Raw genomic sequence first — 15,248 nt, forward strand, 5'->3', positions numbered from 1 at the left:
AACTAGTATCGTCCTGGTAGAAGTACCTACTTTTGCGTGGTAAAGGAAGACCCGCAAGGTAGCGATATGTCACATTAATAGCCCCAGAGAAGTTGGACAGATCTCTGAATGTGTGGATGTATCTCTCAGAGTTTGCAGGATGCATCAGTGTCTCTCCCAGCTGTCTTTTTTCAGCCTCCTAAAATAACATATACAAAAACACCTATAAGAACACATTCAGCAATATTTCAAAGTAAGTATGAAGCACAGTATTTGACAGAGGCAGGATGTTCTGATACCAAAATATCGACTTCTTTAAGGTGAGAAACTCACCAGCACATATCCATCATCCATGTAAAGGTTAAAAAACAGCAGAAAGATGATGAGGAAGCCGAGGAATGGAAACATGGATCTTTTCCTGAAACACCTCATCTTGTCCATGGACTTCCACATTAGTCTCATGATCACGTCTCTCACTGCAGGAAATCACAGATAAAGCAAAGAGTTGGTCATTAAATGCAAATAAAAATGATGAGAGCTTGCCCGTATGGCTTACTTTTTAAAATTCCAATCCTTGTAGACATTTTGGTTATGACACTGATAATAAGGATTAGAGGTAGACGTCTGTGAATAGAATAACAAAGACCTCATCACCTGACCTAATCAGAAGACATGAATCAATTGTTCAAGTGAGAGGACTGCCTCACCTATCGATGCAGCTGTGCTGAAACAAAAAGTCCTAAAAGATGCTGCAGCAATTTGCCAATTAATTGATGTATTTGGTTAATTTGATAATCTATTAATCATTTAAGCAAAAGTCCTGAAGATTCAAGTGTGAGAATTTGCTTCTTTTCTCTTATTTATAGTGTTGTATTTGAGTATCGTTTTGGTCTTGGTGTGTTGATCTGACAAAACAAGCATAAACAAGCTTTTTATAGACTAAATAATTCATTACAAAGAGTACATAAATTAATCATTAAAGCAGCAATAGTTAGCAAAATGTTTTGGCCACTTGGGGGCAGCAAAAGAAACTGTACATTGACATACTATTACCTTATAAAGATGTTATAGCTATTGTACTAGCAAACAATTTCCTATTTCTACATTTAGTAGTCATGGAGCAACATTATCATTAATTTGGAGTTGTGTTTCCAGCCACCTGACAAATGTAAGTCCACCATAAACTCCTTTTAGCTCTGTTTTGGTCTCCACCAATTCCTGAGGGACATATCTGTCCCTTTAGCTGCTAAAATTCTCCACTATCCTCACCAGCAAATTTCTAAATTTTACTGTCTGCCATTTGCTGCTGAGAACAGCTGCCTGCTGCCCCTGAAAACAATGCTGATGTGAACAGTGAGAGTGAACCACAACAGTAAAGTCGTGGGCCGTAAAAGAACAAACAATGAGCTGAAAGATGCCAAAATGCCTCAAAGCACTGCAGTCAGTTGGTAACTCTCTGTGGGTTCATCACAACAAGCGACTCCTTTTACAGTACACAGAGTCATTTCATCCACTGTTAATATAAAACATTAATTAGTGCAGCTTTAATTGAAATAATTGTTAGTTAAAGCCATGATGTATCAGCCACAATGTGATGCATGGATATTTATCTTTCACTGGATAATGATGATGAGGTATTGAGTATGACAGATGTGGCCAACGGCACTGACATACAGATACAGCAGGCTGCTCATTTTTAGGTTTATCATTGGATTAAGGAAAATGATTGCCTATAATGGATCATTTATTTTGTTAATCTAACCGCTCACGGGGGGGGAAAGTCAGTCATCTGTTCATATTGTGCACAGTAGTCGAAGGCTTGAAACACGAGCCAGATGATGTTTAAAAACTCAATAAACACCAGTGACATCTTCTGATTGGAAACAAAAGCTCTCAGCCCTGTTTATTGTGATATTTACTCCTGGTGTTGACAGTGTTTTAAATTAAAAAGAATTACCCTGCTCACTATCTGTCCTATTTGGCACCTCATCTAAAAAAACTACTGATCCCATGACACCCTCCCTAATTCTGATGTTGCGTAACACAAAAACGCAGCCTTCGATGTGAGAAACCGTGAGCTCCCCGGTGACGGGGACAATTTCGGCATAGGCCTGTGCGCCACTGGGCCCAATAACTCAATAAACAACTTATTATTCATTGTGTTATTCATTGCTCGAGTTCCATTTTAGGAAAAAAACCATCTGCCATCTGCCAGAGAAGTAAGCCATTTTGTGTCTCTGTCATGAAAAAGCTCCATGGTGGCACCTGAGAGACACAGCGGCAAGAGTAAGTGGAAGCACAATGACAGCTGTGAATCAATATTGTGAAAGTCCTCACAAAAAAAAAAAAACCCATACCCACAACCACCCCCACACACATACACAGACACACACACACACACACACACACTATTATTTTAAAAAGCAGCCTGCAAAATCAGATATTGAGACGATGAAAGAATATCTAACAAGGAGAAATAATGGCCACATGCTTGCTCTGTGAGAGAAAATACTGCTAAGAAATTAGATTTTTGTTTGCTTTCTCTGACTGAATCTAAACAACAAACAAGCCACCCATAGGTCACGTACATTTATATGGAAATGAAGTTACGTCTATGAATAAATAAGCGCCATTTGTGGGGTCTGTTTGCTTTAGTTGAAAATGTGTCTCTGTCAGGTTGTTTTTTCCCTTTTTTTCCCCAAGCATATTATCATCCTGTATGCCCTGCAAGCTCATTTCTACAACTGAAGTAATTTCAGATTAGAGCCAGTAAAATAGTAACAGGTAGAAGTGAATACTAATGAGTTTTAGCATTAAATTAAAATTGTTATGTGTTCTATAGGAGGGTTTATCTTTGCTAGTGCACATTAATAACAGTCTCTCCACAACAGAAATGAGAGGACATTTGTCCTGTCCGCTAATCTTTTGTTTTATAAATGTAAACTCCACAGGAAAAAGGGAATTACAACAGTCCTCAATATTAGTACAAGTGTGGCTCTCATGGCTTACAGGTAAATCTTTTGGATGAAAAGTAAAGTAAGTAAAATTGAAGCTGAAATGGATGATTCAAACAAGCCATTTCTCCTTCCATTAATGTTTCCAGGATCTACAATAGCTTGCGGACAAGGTACGGGCTAAATTGTCCTAAGGGGAACGTGGGAGTGATGCTGCAAATTTACTCTCTTAAATTGCACATTAATGCTGCCGGCAGTCAAGATTCTGTTCCTACTGCGGCTTACATGTGACTTTAATTTGATGTTTTCTGGTCAGTGTGAAGAGCAAAAAGCTGAATTGTCACATTTCTTTAAATTCTGATCTGGAGACACTGGACATAAACATTCAAAGTGGAATTAACCAAGTGTTTTAGTTTGTTTCTTAACTGTAAACACACCTTAATCATAGGTTATTTATGACCACCACAATTTTTTCCTAATCTTAACCCTTGAAAAACAGTAGGAAAAGGCTTTTTCAGTGATAATACAGACTGTAGAAAAAAAGTAGGGGAGCTGTCCAATGAAGAAAAATGAGAAAATTTAATCTACTAAATATGTGCACAAATGTGCATGTGTACCACTGATGGCATGAGGAACACATAAAAGGCTTGGCTCAACAGCTATTCTGGATTGCAATGTGATTTCCGTTCTTCATCAGGCAACATCAGGAGGTTTATGCCTGCGTGTCTCTGAAAGTAGAGAAAAAACAGGAAGTGACAATAATGTGACGCATAGTGTAAGAATCCCATTATTGTTTCAAGGAGCAGACTTGTGGAATTTGGGAGAGACACATACAGTACGACATAATTGCAACATCTGTGGTTTGATTCTGGCGGTGGATCTTTATTTCATATCATATCACTGTCTTTGTCCCTGTTTCCTGTCTCTCGGGATCTTCCACAATCAAATAAAGACAAAAAAATAAATACATAAAAAATCAGTGCAGCCTTGGCTGAGAAATACTGACATTTAAGCACCATACAGACTCAAACCTCAAAAAACATGCCAGCAGTGCCCACCAAGGTGCAACTTCATAACTTGATAACGTTTTGATCTGTATAGTTGTTTTTTGCTTCATTCGACTACATAAAAGTACAATATGAACAGTTCTTCAGATCTTCTATGATATAATTTTAACAAGCCACTGGAAATTGAATAAGAAAAACAACACATTGCTCTGGAAATTAGCTACCTCGTCATGTGCTAGTCTCAAGCAGCAACCACCACAGCTTGAGGTTGAAGCCAATGCAGAAACACCTTAAAGTGCAATGTGACTGACGGCTGCTAGATGCTCCAATTAACTCCCATTCAAAAAGCATGAACATCTCTCTAGAAATAAAAAGTCAATCATTTTTTTCAAGGAGTCATTATGGTCTCAATCACTAAGTTCAGGCCCTCTAATAAGTGTGCTTAGACTTACAGCAGCTTTGATGTCTGTGTGAGTGTTGGTTGACAGCTGTGATTGACAGCTGGTTCACCTGCTGCTCTATCTGGGACTCGGAGTATTGTCACAATATTTCAGTGTGTTGATTATGCCCTGTTAACACAATTTAGCTAAAATAGCTAAAGTTAGCCCAAATGTCCACTGGGCAATGTTCTGAATAAACTAGCATTTGTTTTGTTCCGAGATAGCGCGGTGTGAAAGGCAACACCCTGTACTCCTGGTCCTGCCTGGGCTTCAAACCAGCTCCCATGCAAACCAACGGGTGACGTCACACCTTGCTACGTCCATCTTTAATGGCTAGTGTAGTAGTATCAGAAAAAAGGTTGTAATGATGTTAGTTTCATGGCAGCTTGGTTGGTATTAGCATGGAGGACAATAAGATGCAACACAGACAGACACCACAGTTGAAATGTGGTCAAAACAAAGAGGACAGGCTCAGGTCCATTATAAATGTCTTTGGCTGGTGTGATTCTCGTCCCTGTCAGTTTGTATTGGTAATGGATCCTAAAATGAAGATTAACAGCCCTCTGAAAAAGCCAGATTCGGGCAGTAATTTGGAAAATGGAAGGCCTGCAGCCAGAACGCGAGTTTGAGGAGACAAGCTTGTGACTGGAGGGTTGCACAGTCAATAAGTAGACCCACTGTGAAAGTCTGATTGCGGAAAATGAACGAGTAATGCTTTAAATTCAACAACTTCTATCAAGGTGCCCTTCAGCAAGGCACTTAATCCTCATTTGCGTCAGTAGCAGCAGCAAAGTCACCACCAGTAGAAGATTGTGGTTGTACTGGGAGGGTCCCTGGTGGGAATGTGTGTAACTGTATGAAATGCTGAAACAGAGTCTGCCTGCTCAGCAAAACCCTTCCCTGAATAAATTAAGAAGTAAAAAAGATAGATGGGATATTTGTTGCTGCAGAGACAAAGCGCTGAGACTCCGCTGTGATGTATCTACACGACAGCTCGCTCACATTATCGAACACAGATAATTTGAGGCAGCGAATGCGTTTGCTTTACGTTGACAATGCGGTGAGTGTATTTTATTTATGTGCTACTTCTGCTGTCAGCTCTGTGAAGAAATCCATCAGAAACAGCATTCAGCTACCACTCGTACGCACTGTAAATACATTTTAGCTCTGTACAAACTGTAATCTGATTATAAGAAGATGTCTTTAAATACCAATAGAGGAGGGAATGCATCCCATAACCCACTGAGGATGCACCACGCCCCTCTGGGACGTGGCTGTGAACACATGTATCCACATCCAGCATGTATTTCAGTGGGAAGAGCATCCCTAACTGCATTAAAGTGTGGTGTTTTCAGCTTTGTAGCATTCATTTACAACCTTGTCTGTTTGGAGGAAATATAATTCTGCCCAGATTATGTTTTTTATGTTTAGTTAAAATATCTGGAGAGCAAATTGTTGATGATGAATGTATTTGCAAAATGTTAACTGACAATTTACTATTTCACTTGTTTTCTGCAAAAAAAAATTCACTTTTGCAATATCTGCTCCTGGCAAATACAGCAAGATTAAACTTTTTAATGGTCATGTTTAGGTTCTCACAGCACTTGGTTAAGGGGAAAAAATTGTGGTTTTGGTTTAATACAGAAAAGATCCATGGCAATTTAAAGTATGAGATAAGACGTGTTCACATTATCAGCATTTAAGCAAAACTACAACCAGAGGGGGTTTTTTTTTTGCTTTTAAACCATACACAAAAGTCCTGCTCTTTGTACACAAATCATCTACCTCAACCTCCTTTCTGCGACTCCTGTGTGATACACAACGGTAGCACTTCTGTCAATCCAAATAAACGCTGCAAATAAAGGAAGGTGAGAAGACAGTTGAGGGCTGAAAAACCAAAACAATCACATCATTAATATTGTACTGACAGCATTAACACGTTTATAACATTACAGATGATTGACTCATTAGACTCACAAGTGCAAGAAGAAATGAAAATAAATGACAACAAATGATAGAAGTTTATCAAACTATGTATGTTTTAATGAAATAATTATATCTTTAACAAAACAACTTTAAAGTAGCTATAATCAATATTTTTATCATAACAAGGTACAAAATGACAATGTGTGATATGAGAGGTGATGAACCTTCAGAGAATTATCAACGACTCTGCAGCTCATCTCGGCTTTAGAGCTTAGTTTCAGCTCATTGTTTAGCTGTGCGGCTACAACTTTACTGTTTTGGTTCACTTTCACTGCTCTCATATCAGTATCGCTTTCAGCCGCAGCTGTTTTCAGATAAAAAAGCTCTAAAAACCCCACTCTACACTTCCTGCTCAGCACAAACTAATAAACCAGACACAGTTAGCTGTAGACCAGCTGGTGAACATAGAGGAGCATTTAGCAGCTAAAGAGCCAGATATTTCAGGAGTTGGTAGAGACCAAAAACAGAGGTAAAGAAGAATGAATACTGGACTTAAATTCACAAGGAGCACAGAAACACGACTCAAAATGAATGATAATGTTGCTCCGTAACTGCTGGATGTGTAAAAATAAGCAAATGTTTGCTAACCAGTTCAAAATATCAACTTAAAAGGTGATATATCAGTGTTGTGTTCACATCTTCTTTCCACTGCTCCCAAGTGGCCAAAAAAAATCTGTTAATGCTGCTTTAAAAGCATTATTGATTTTCACTCCTCAAAATTGTTTTTTTCCCTCCTGTTTTATCTTCATATCCTTTGTAAGCATCCTTGAATCGAAGGTCTTCTCAAAGAGTGTCACCTTGTGCAAATAAAGCAGACTGAGGGAGTGATGTTACTTCAAATTTCTTCAAAGTTCAAAGTCCACGGCAACCTGAGCAATAATAAAGGTAATGGCTCTGCGGTAAGATACTTCCAGCTCTGTTTTAGAGTAGATCAGCATCGTAGTGCTTAGATGTGCTTGGGAATCTGTGCCAAGGGCTGTTAACGGCTTTTTTTTTTTTTTTTTTTAAATCCCCTCTAGTTTATGAACTTCACACAGTCTTGTGGAACTCTGTGAATATCGTTTAATATACAATGTGCATCTCAGACACTATATCCAGCTATTATTCTCCATCTCCATCCTGCCTCAGCAGGCCTCGGGCAAAGAGCTAATGTGGGTCAAAGCACTGACTGCTGAGGAGAGCCCATCCTCATTACAGTCGCCACCACTGGGACTGCAAAAGCCTTTCATGTTCGTCTTTGACCTGAAAGGTAAATACACTCCAGATGCAATTTACATGTGCTGCAGTCCTGCTGCACAGAACTGTTTAGGCTTTAGAAGTAGAGCATTATGCCTGCTTAAGGCAAAAGGGCCGCTTTAATTGCGACTGTGATCATTAAAGAGATTTGATCATTTTAAACTATGGTAATGATAATCTATAAAAGGTTACAATCAACCACTATGTTGTTACAGTTGGATGGAAGCTTTCTATCCATAAAGGTTTAAAGAAAGCTGCTAAAATCACTTTTTTATATTAAAAATGGGTCAGCTGATTTTGTGTAATGTGAATTTTTTTTTCTCACAGATCATTATCACCTGTCTGCAGTTCTTCTCACCTCTAAGGAGTGCTTCAGTGTCTTTCAGCTTATTGTTACTGGTTACTGTTTATGGTTCTGATTCACTCTCCTCACCATACATTGCCTGCCAGCATCAAAGAACAGACAGACACAGTAAGCAACTGGCTGATGAACACAGTGGAGCATTTAGCAGCTAAAGAGCCAGATATTTCAGGAGTTTGTAGAGACTAAAAACCGATGTTGTGTAAATAAGCAACTGTATGCCAACAAGTTTGCCAATTAACTTATGTGATGTGATAATTTGTCAGTGTTGTGTTTGCAGATTGTTTCTGCTGTATTGACTGCAGGTAATTTTGTTTTTTTTTTCCCCATTTCTGATTCTATTTGGGGTTTTTTTTGTTTGCATTTTCTGACAAATATAATTCTGAGACATGATACATTATTATCCATATTATCCATTATTATAATGGAATTATAACCAGATTGGATTAAGATGTTCAACATGACAGGACTAGAAGTTTTATCTGAGCTTTGATGTTTGGAGTTTTGCTAGATTTTGAATGTTTGGGTTTATTTAATTAGTTGTGTACGTTTTAACTCATAATGTATGTTTTATATTTGATTTTATTACATATATAGTCATATTTCTTATCATATTTTATAATTTTTGTCTGTGTATTTTATATTAATGTTATCCAACATCCTAAAAAAGGATGTTTTTACCAGAAGGTTGCCGGTTCAAATCCCTGGAACGGTGCTGCATCATGATACCAGTATGTTAAAAATGATAGAATATCATGTAAGACTTGAATTAATGATTAATAAATGTTTAGCACATTATTATACAAGCCAAACAGTAGTCTAGTGGTATCTTCTTTTTCAGATATCAGATCTCTAACAAGTGTGATCTCTGTTCTTTACACTATTTTCCATCCTGTGAAATGGTTTTTGAGAGTACTTTTGCTGCCAGAGAAGGAAGTGATGATGATAATTCTGTCTATTTCTTCCCTGCCGTGAAATTGAGGTGAACACATAGCCAGGGGAGTAACACAATACTTTTTAAAGGACAAAATATTGGCTCAACAACTGTGAAACTCTGAAAAGTGACGGTGAAGAAGAAATGCTCCAAACTCAATCAATAAGTGCTCTTCAGGCACTCTTGAGCAAGACACTAAACCCCAAAACTGCCTCCATACTGGAGAAATACTGACATGAAGATGAAGTTAGACATTATACTGGAAAAGAGAATTAGCTGTTTACACTTTATACATTTTGTTCATATGTCAATATGTATCTTGGTCTCTTTTAAGCAGTTTTGCAGAGACGTGTTCTGATGAATTTGTATGTTTTTCATGACTCATTGTATTCTGTATTTGAAGTAACAAAACAAAACTACCACATGCAAATATGAGCACAAAAACAACAATACCGAAACACATTTAGGGACGTGTTTTATAAGCATGAAGACAACTCTTTAGCACTCTATAGCCGAGTAGAATAATGATGTCTGTCTATAAAAAAAATGATAGGTCACTATAAAGTATTTCTGGGGTTTTAGTGATTATGATGTTTTTAATAAAACACACTAGAGAATGATGCAACCTACTTTTTACACTCAACAAAGCCAAATAATTATTCATGGTTATGACTCTTGTTCGATATGGACAGTGAAGAGCAATTTGAGCTGCTTTATTCTAAGTAACCTGTAACCTTTTCAAATTACTTTGTGTTGTGTTGGAACAAATCCCTGAACAATAATCTAACTGTGATAACACTAATCGTTTGGTTTAATAGTTAGGCATGAATTTTATACAGTGTTTTAGCAGCTATGTCTCTGCCTATTTTTACTGCCATTTGATCAATTTGGCTGTTCCAAGACATTTTAGTATCAACAGTGATCCCTAAAAACTTTCAACATCTATATTTCCTATAGTTGAGTATAAAATTGGTACTATATTTAATGAATATTTTGAACCGAACACCATACATTTTGTCTTTTCTATATCGATCAATTTCTAACCGAGTTATTTACCGTTGTCCATTCTTCTATTAACTTTAATTCCTCATTTAAAACCCTCCCAAGTTCTCCAGTTGTGTGTGCTGAAGTATGTATATCGTGGAATCGTCTGCATATATCGCAATGGCGACATAATTCAGAATTAGAGGTCAATCATTTGTAAAAATGGAAAACAAAAGTGACCCTAAACAACTTCCTTGAGGCACTCCACAACTCGCTGCTCTTACCTCAGAATAACTACCATTAAAATGTACAGTATATTTCCTGTTGGTGAGACAACTATTGATCCATGCAGCAGCAGATGCTTCAAAGCTATAATAGCTCAACTTATTCAATAACAACTTATGATGAATTACTGTAAATGCTGCACTCAAATCCAACAATACAGTACCAACAACTTTTTTCTAATCAATTTCTTTCATCCAGTCATCAGTCATCTGAGTTAATGCCGTAGTTGTAGAGTTCTCCTTCTTCTATGCATGCCGGTACACCGTATTTCAATCATTTTCAACTAAATACTTTTGGATTTGCTCATATACTATTCTCTCCATAATTTTACTTAAAGCCGGTAGTAGGCTTAGGCTTGAAAACATTGCTAAATCCTTGTTTTTTGCCACATTTCAGACACGTCTGTTGGAGCTTAGCGTTCCCACCACATGCTCAGCTTTGGTGCATGCTGAAAAGCTATAAGAGCAGCATTGTTTTATTTCATGAGCAGTATTGAATTTAATCTTATGCAGACACAACACAGACCTTCAGTGCTTTTTTAGCCACCACTTTGGTCCAGACTGAAATATCAGAACAGCTAGCAGATGGATTCCCATTAAATTTGGTTCAGTTACGTCTTCCTCAGGATGAACTGTAAAAATTCTGGTGATATTTTAATGCCATCATCAGGTCAAATATCTTATTTGATTTATTAGCATGCAAACACACTGAACTAAGATAGTGAACATGGTAAACAATATACCTGCTAGACATCAGCGTGTAAACATGGTCATCGTGAGCATGTTAGCATGCTGACTTTAGCGTTTAGCTTAAAAGTAGCAGCCTCACAGAGCGGCTGTAGTGTAGTGGTAGACTTTTAGACTTCTTGAAGAAGAAAATTGATTTGATGTGACACTGAATGTAGATGCATATTTGATATATATTACATATTCATATGAAGCTCATGTGATATAATTGAAAACAAGAACAACTGCTAAAAGGGCCTTTTGGTGAGATGTTCTTTTCAACTGATGTTTCCAAGGTCAAGAATGAACTTTAATCTTCACCTTTTAAGCCAACATTAGAACCGCTACGATTAGACGATTAATTAATCAGTAAATCAACAGAAAATGAATTGCCAACTATCTTGATAACCAGATAGTTGTTTTGAGTCATTTTTTGAGAAAAACACTGAAATTCTCTGGTTCCAGCATCTAAAATTTGAGTATTTTCTGTTTTTTATTTATTTATTTTTGTAGTCCTCTATGATAGTAAACTTCAGGTTGTAGACTGTCGGTTGGGACAGTTGCATTTTTCACTATTCTCTGACATTCTGTGGGCCAAACGACTAATCAATTAATGGAGACAGATTAATCAATAATGAAAATAATTGTTAGTTGCAGCCCTAATAAACATAGATAAGAAGTCCTTGAAGTGTACTGAAAAAAAATTCAATGAAATCACCAACAATCAATGAAAAGTCCATCAGCAGGGGAGATTTGTTTTTTTCCTCCCAACTGCTGTTTCCAAGGTCAAGAATGAACTTTGAACCTCAGCGCATGTGTACACTCAACAAAGAGCGTGAGCGGACAGTGGAAGAAATATATTGATGTACATTTCATTAATTTATCAGGAAACACACTGGGCTTACTTTCACATCCAGAGAAGAAAAGCTTGTGTTTGAAATTCAGTGCTGGTGTGCACACCAACACGGCTCCGCCTTTGGCTTATTTCCCAACCGAAGCTTCCTGTAATATGAATATGTAGGGCTGTTACGGTCTCAGCAAATCCATATGCAACGCAGAATAATAATGAAGAGAAAGTGCTTCCAAAAAATGCAATTAATCTCTTATAAAATGGCTACTCAGTGCCCATAATGAGATGCCATTTTAATAAGCCTGTGTGTTGAACAACAAAGCCATTTGGTAAACACTATTGTTAATTTGCCTGTTGACATCCAGGCAGCGTATGAACCCACATGGACTCTGCAGAGCAGGTGTGTGTGTGCGTGTGTTTTTGAGTGTGTGGCAGGAAAACAGGCAGCAGGAAAGCTATTGACGGGGTGTCACTGATGAGAAGGTTTTGGTGCTTTTTCGTTCAGACAGTGTTTCAGTGATTTAATTTGATGAGCTCTTAAAATTCATTTATTTTTATTTATTGTGCTGAACTGATGAACGTGATGAATATTCACACCAAAGACTCATACAGCCCATCTTTAACCTTGAGTCTATTATCAGTGGAGTCTGTTTACACTGTCGTCACCGCGACTCGATTAATCTCTGAATAAATGAGAAGGAGATGAAACTAAACAGACACTGATTTATGATATAGTTTATCAAAAACTGTGAAAATGATAAGAGTTAATTCAATTAAATTTTACTTTATTTCAGACACTTTGGTCCATATCAGTATAAAAACAATTAAATACAATATGTTGACAACAACACAGATCTAATCATTGCAGTTCACAAGTCCACAGTGATTAAAACACATACAGACATTTGTTTCAATGTTTCCATACCTTGCGTCACTTCGCATAGGCTCAGTTAAGGCCTGTCTAAATCAATTAATCAACACATAAATTTGTACATAAAATTCCTCAACGCAGCAGAAAAAGGTGGGAGCATTACTAGACACAAACTTATGACTTGCACTTGTCCACCTTGGGAGGTTGAGCAAGATTCTGAATGCATCGTTAAACGCCACCTGACGCTTTTTCGTTTTTGCTAAAAAGGGCTGTTTTAACTTGAAATTTGTGTGCCAGCATATTGGCTTTTTAACACTGGAGCTGCACATCGTCATCATCATCACTTAGATCATTCCTGATGATGTGACCCAAATATTTTACTTTGTTCACCACATTTAGCGCTTGGTCTGCCATAAAGAATGAGGGAAAAAAATTTTTGCTTCTGATCTTCCTGGGTTCAGCAATCATGACAACACTCCTTTTATTAGAGTTCAATTTAATGTCATACTGCACACCATAACTTGAGCAGACTCTGAGAAGCAGCTGTAAGCCAAATATCCAGTCTTACACTCTTCTAACCTTTTAGAAAGCTCATCCACTTTCACTAGGAAGGGTGCAGATATACTCTTACCCCATCAAGCTTGCACGGTTTGACGCAAATTACCAAAAGTGCACAATCCTTATGAAATATGAGGATACCCCCCCCTGCTCTTGTAGTTTAACAAACAATTTACCATGATTCATTTGGTCAAAAGCTTTGGACTCATCCAGGAAACACATACATATTGTAGTGTTTATGTCTTCCATACTTACTAACAACTTCCTTCCATGCATACAAACACAAATCTGTGCCGTGTTATTTTTAAAACCCAATTGATTGTCAGTGGTTATTATGTATTCTCGAAGCCTATTCAAGAGAATTTCTTCTAATACTTGTATGCTGGCCAGGGAAATTGTTCTGTAATTTTCTTGTCTCTTTCTTGCTGGATATTTTACCGGTTTTGCTTCTGACTACCGGCACTAATAAGACAGATAACACAGAGTCAGGTAGTATGCCATACATTATTTGGTCAAGGTCACATGCTTTGTTCTCTGCCAATTTCTCAATGTCACAGCACACTTCATCGGGTCTAATAACCACACCGCCAACATTAAATTCATCACTCTTTACACAGTTAAAAATATCCCTATAATGTTTTCTCCACAGTTCAGCAATATTTTCAGACCCTGTAACCCAATCAATACCGGTTGGCAAGGGAATCTGACTGTTATTGATAACCTTAACTTCTTTCCAGAATTCATAAACATTATTCTGCTGAAGCTTTTTGGCCATGGAGTTTGTTGCCTGCTCACTTCTTTTAATAAAGTGTACAGCATATTTAAATCAATCATTTGTGTGTTTCTTGTGTTCACACTCTGGGCCATGCTTAGCTTTTCCTCATAAAATGCAGTTTTTAAAAGTTTTCTTTGGCCTCCACATAGAGTTCAGACGCATATTCATTCCATCCTGACCTGAAATTATGTTGTTTAGCCCTTTTTTTGGCAGAATGGTTCACTGCCATTATTTAGACAATTCACAATTTTATCATACATCAGACAAAGATCACTATTGTGGTTTTGGTTCTTACAGTTAATGTTGCAGTAGTATCAAGTTGTATATCAATATTATTTAGGGTCTTGTCAGTCAGTCAATTGTAATGCCAGATGCCATCTTCTGTAAGCCTTGACCAATCTAATTTCCCACTTTATTCGTGGTTATCATAATTGGTCGACTCAGGTAGACTCAACATTTAATATCATAGAGACAGTGTGATCTGTTGTAGCCAGACTTTACAAAATCTCTCTAGATAATCATGAGTGTCGGCTGTACATATACAGTGATCCAGCCAAGATGTTGAATGCATGCTTCACTGGTATATGTGTAGCTATCTAATGACTACAGTGCTTAAATGTTGGCCAAATAGGGAGTTATTTTATATTTTAAGATATTCATCCGTGTTTCAGTAACATTCATAAGGAGTGTAGACATTTAAAATTACAAAAACATTCTTGTTATGTACAACTTTAATTGCTATGCACCAGTCCTCCTCTAACCTAATCACACTGATCAGCGGATCATATTTCATATGCCAAAGAACGGTCAATCCCTGAGGTATTCTGCCACGCTCTATTCTTGTGCTTAGATCTGTTGTGGAAAAACATATATAAGAATTCTCCAGGAGCTTGTCAATAACGAGGCGTCGTGCTTTCTCTCCAGCGCTCTGTCGTAGGTGCAAACCATGTGAGTTATATGACACAACTCTAATAGTCATGAATCACGATCATATCTACATTTCAGCAGATACCGCAGCCTCAGGCACACACACTTTCCTTGCAGCATTAAGTATTTTTACATGTGCTGGCCCTGCGGGAGCCCTGAGTTTGTGTGCTTCATAGAAACACTGTACAAAAGTCCCTTCTGGCCAAAGCTGTGGCTCATACACCTCGCCCACCTCATTGTACTCAGCGGTTATGTTGAAGGAGGTGAACTGACTTTGAGCAGCGTCTGTCTTTTGACACTTTACATCACGGTGGAGTTTGTCTTTCAGCTAATTAGCCAGTGTCTCCGCATCTAAGTCAGGATTGGGGTTAAGTTC

General features: G+C 37.7%; 1 protein-coding gene across 7 annotated transcripts in view; it reads right to left on the reverse strand.

Moving 5' to 3' along the window:
- LOC122986515 (alpha-1,3-mannosyl-glycoprotein 4-beta-N-acetylglucosaminyltransferase C-like) overlaps positions 1-15,248 on the reverse strand; it is a 65,319-nt gene that overhangs the window by 1,522 nt on the left and 48,549 nt on the right. For 4 of the 7 annotated variants that reach the window (XM_044357824.1, XM_044357825.1, XM_044357823.1 and 1 more), the window contains exons 3-5: positions 6,166-6,267; positions 313-455; positions 31-178 (exon numbers count right to left, since the gene is read on the reverse strand). In XM_044357824.1, the coding sequence (XP_044213759.1) occupies positions 31-178; positions 313-441 (277 nt within the window). In that variant the 5' untranslated portion in view covers positions 442-455; positions 6,166-6,267. Of the gene's footprint in view, positions 1-30; positions 179-312; positions 456-6,165; positions 6,268-11,796; positions 11,992-15,248 lie in introns of those variants that run through there. The other 3 variants (XM_044357828.1, XM_044357822.1, XM_044357829.1) reach the window with 2 other exon arrangements.

This window comes from Thunnus albacares, chromosome 7 (assembly GCF_914725855.1).
Source record: "Thunnus albacares chromosome 7, fThuAlb1.1, whole genome shotgun sequence".
Taxonomy (NCBI): domain Eukaryota; kingdom Metazoa; phylum Chordata; class Actinopteri; order Scombriformes; family Scombridae; genus Thunnus; species Thunnus albacares.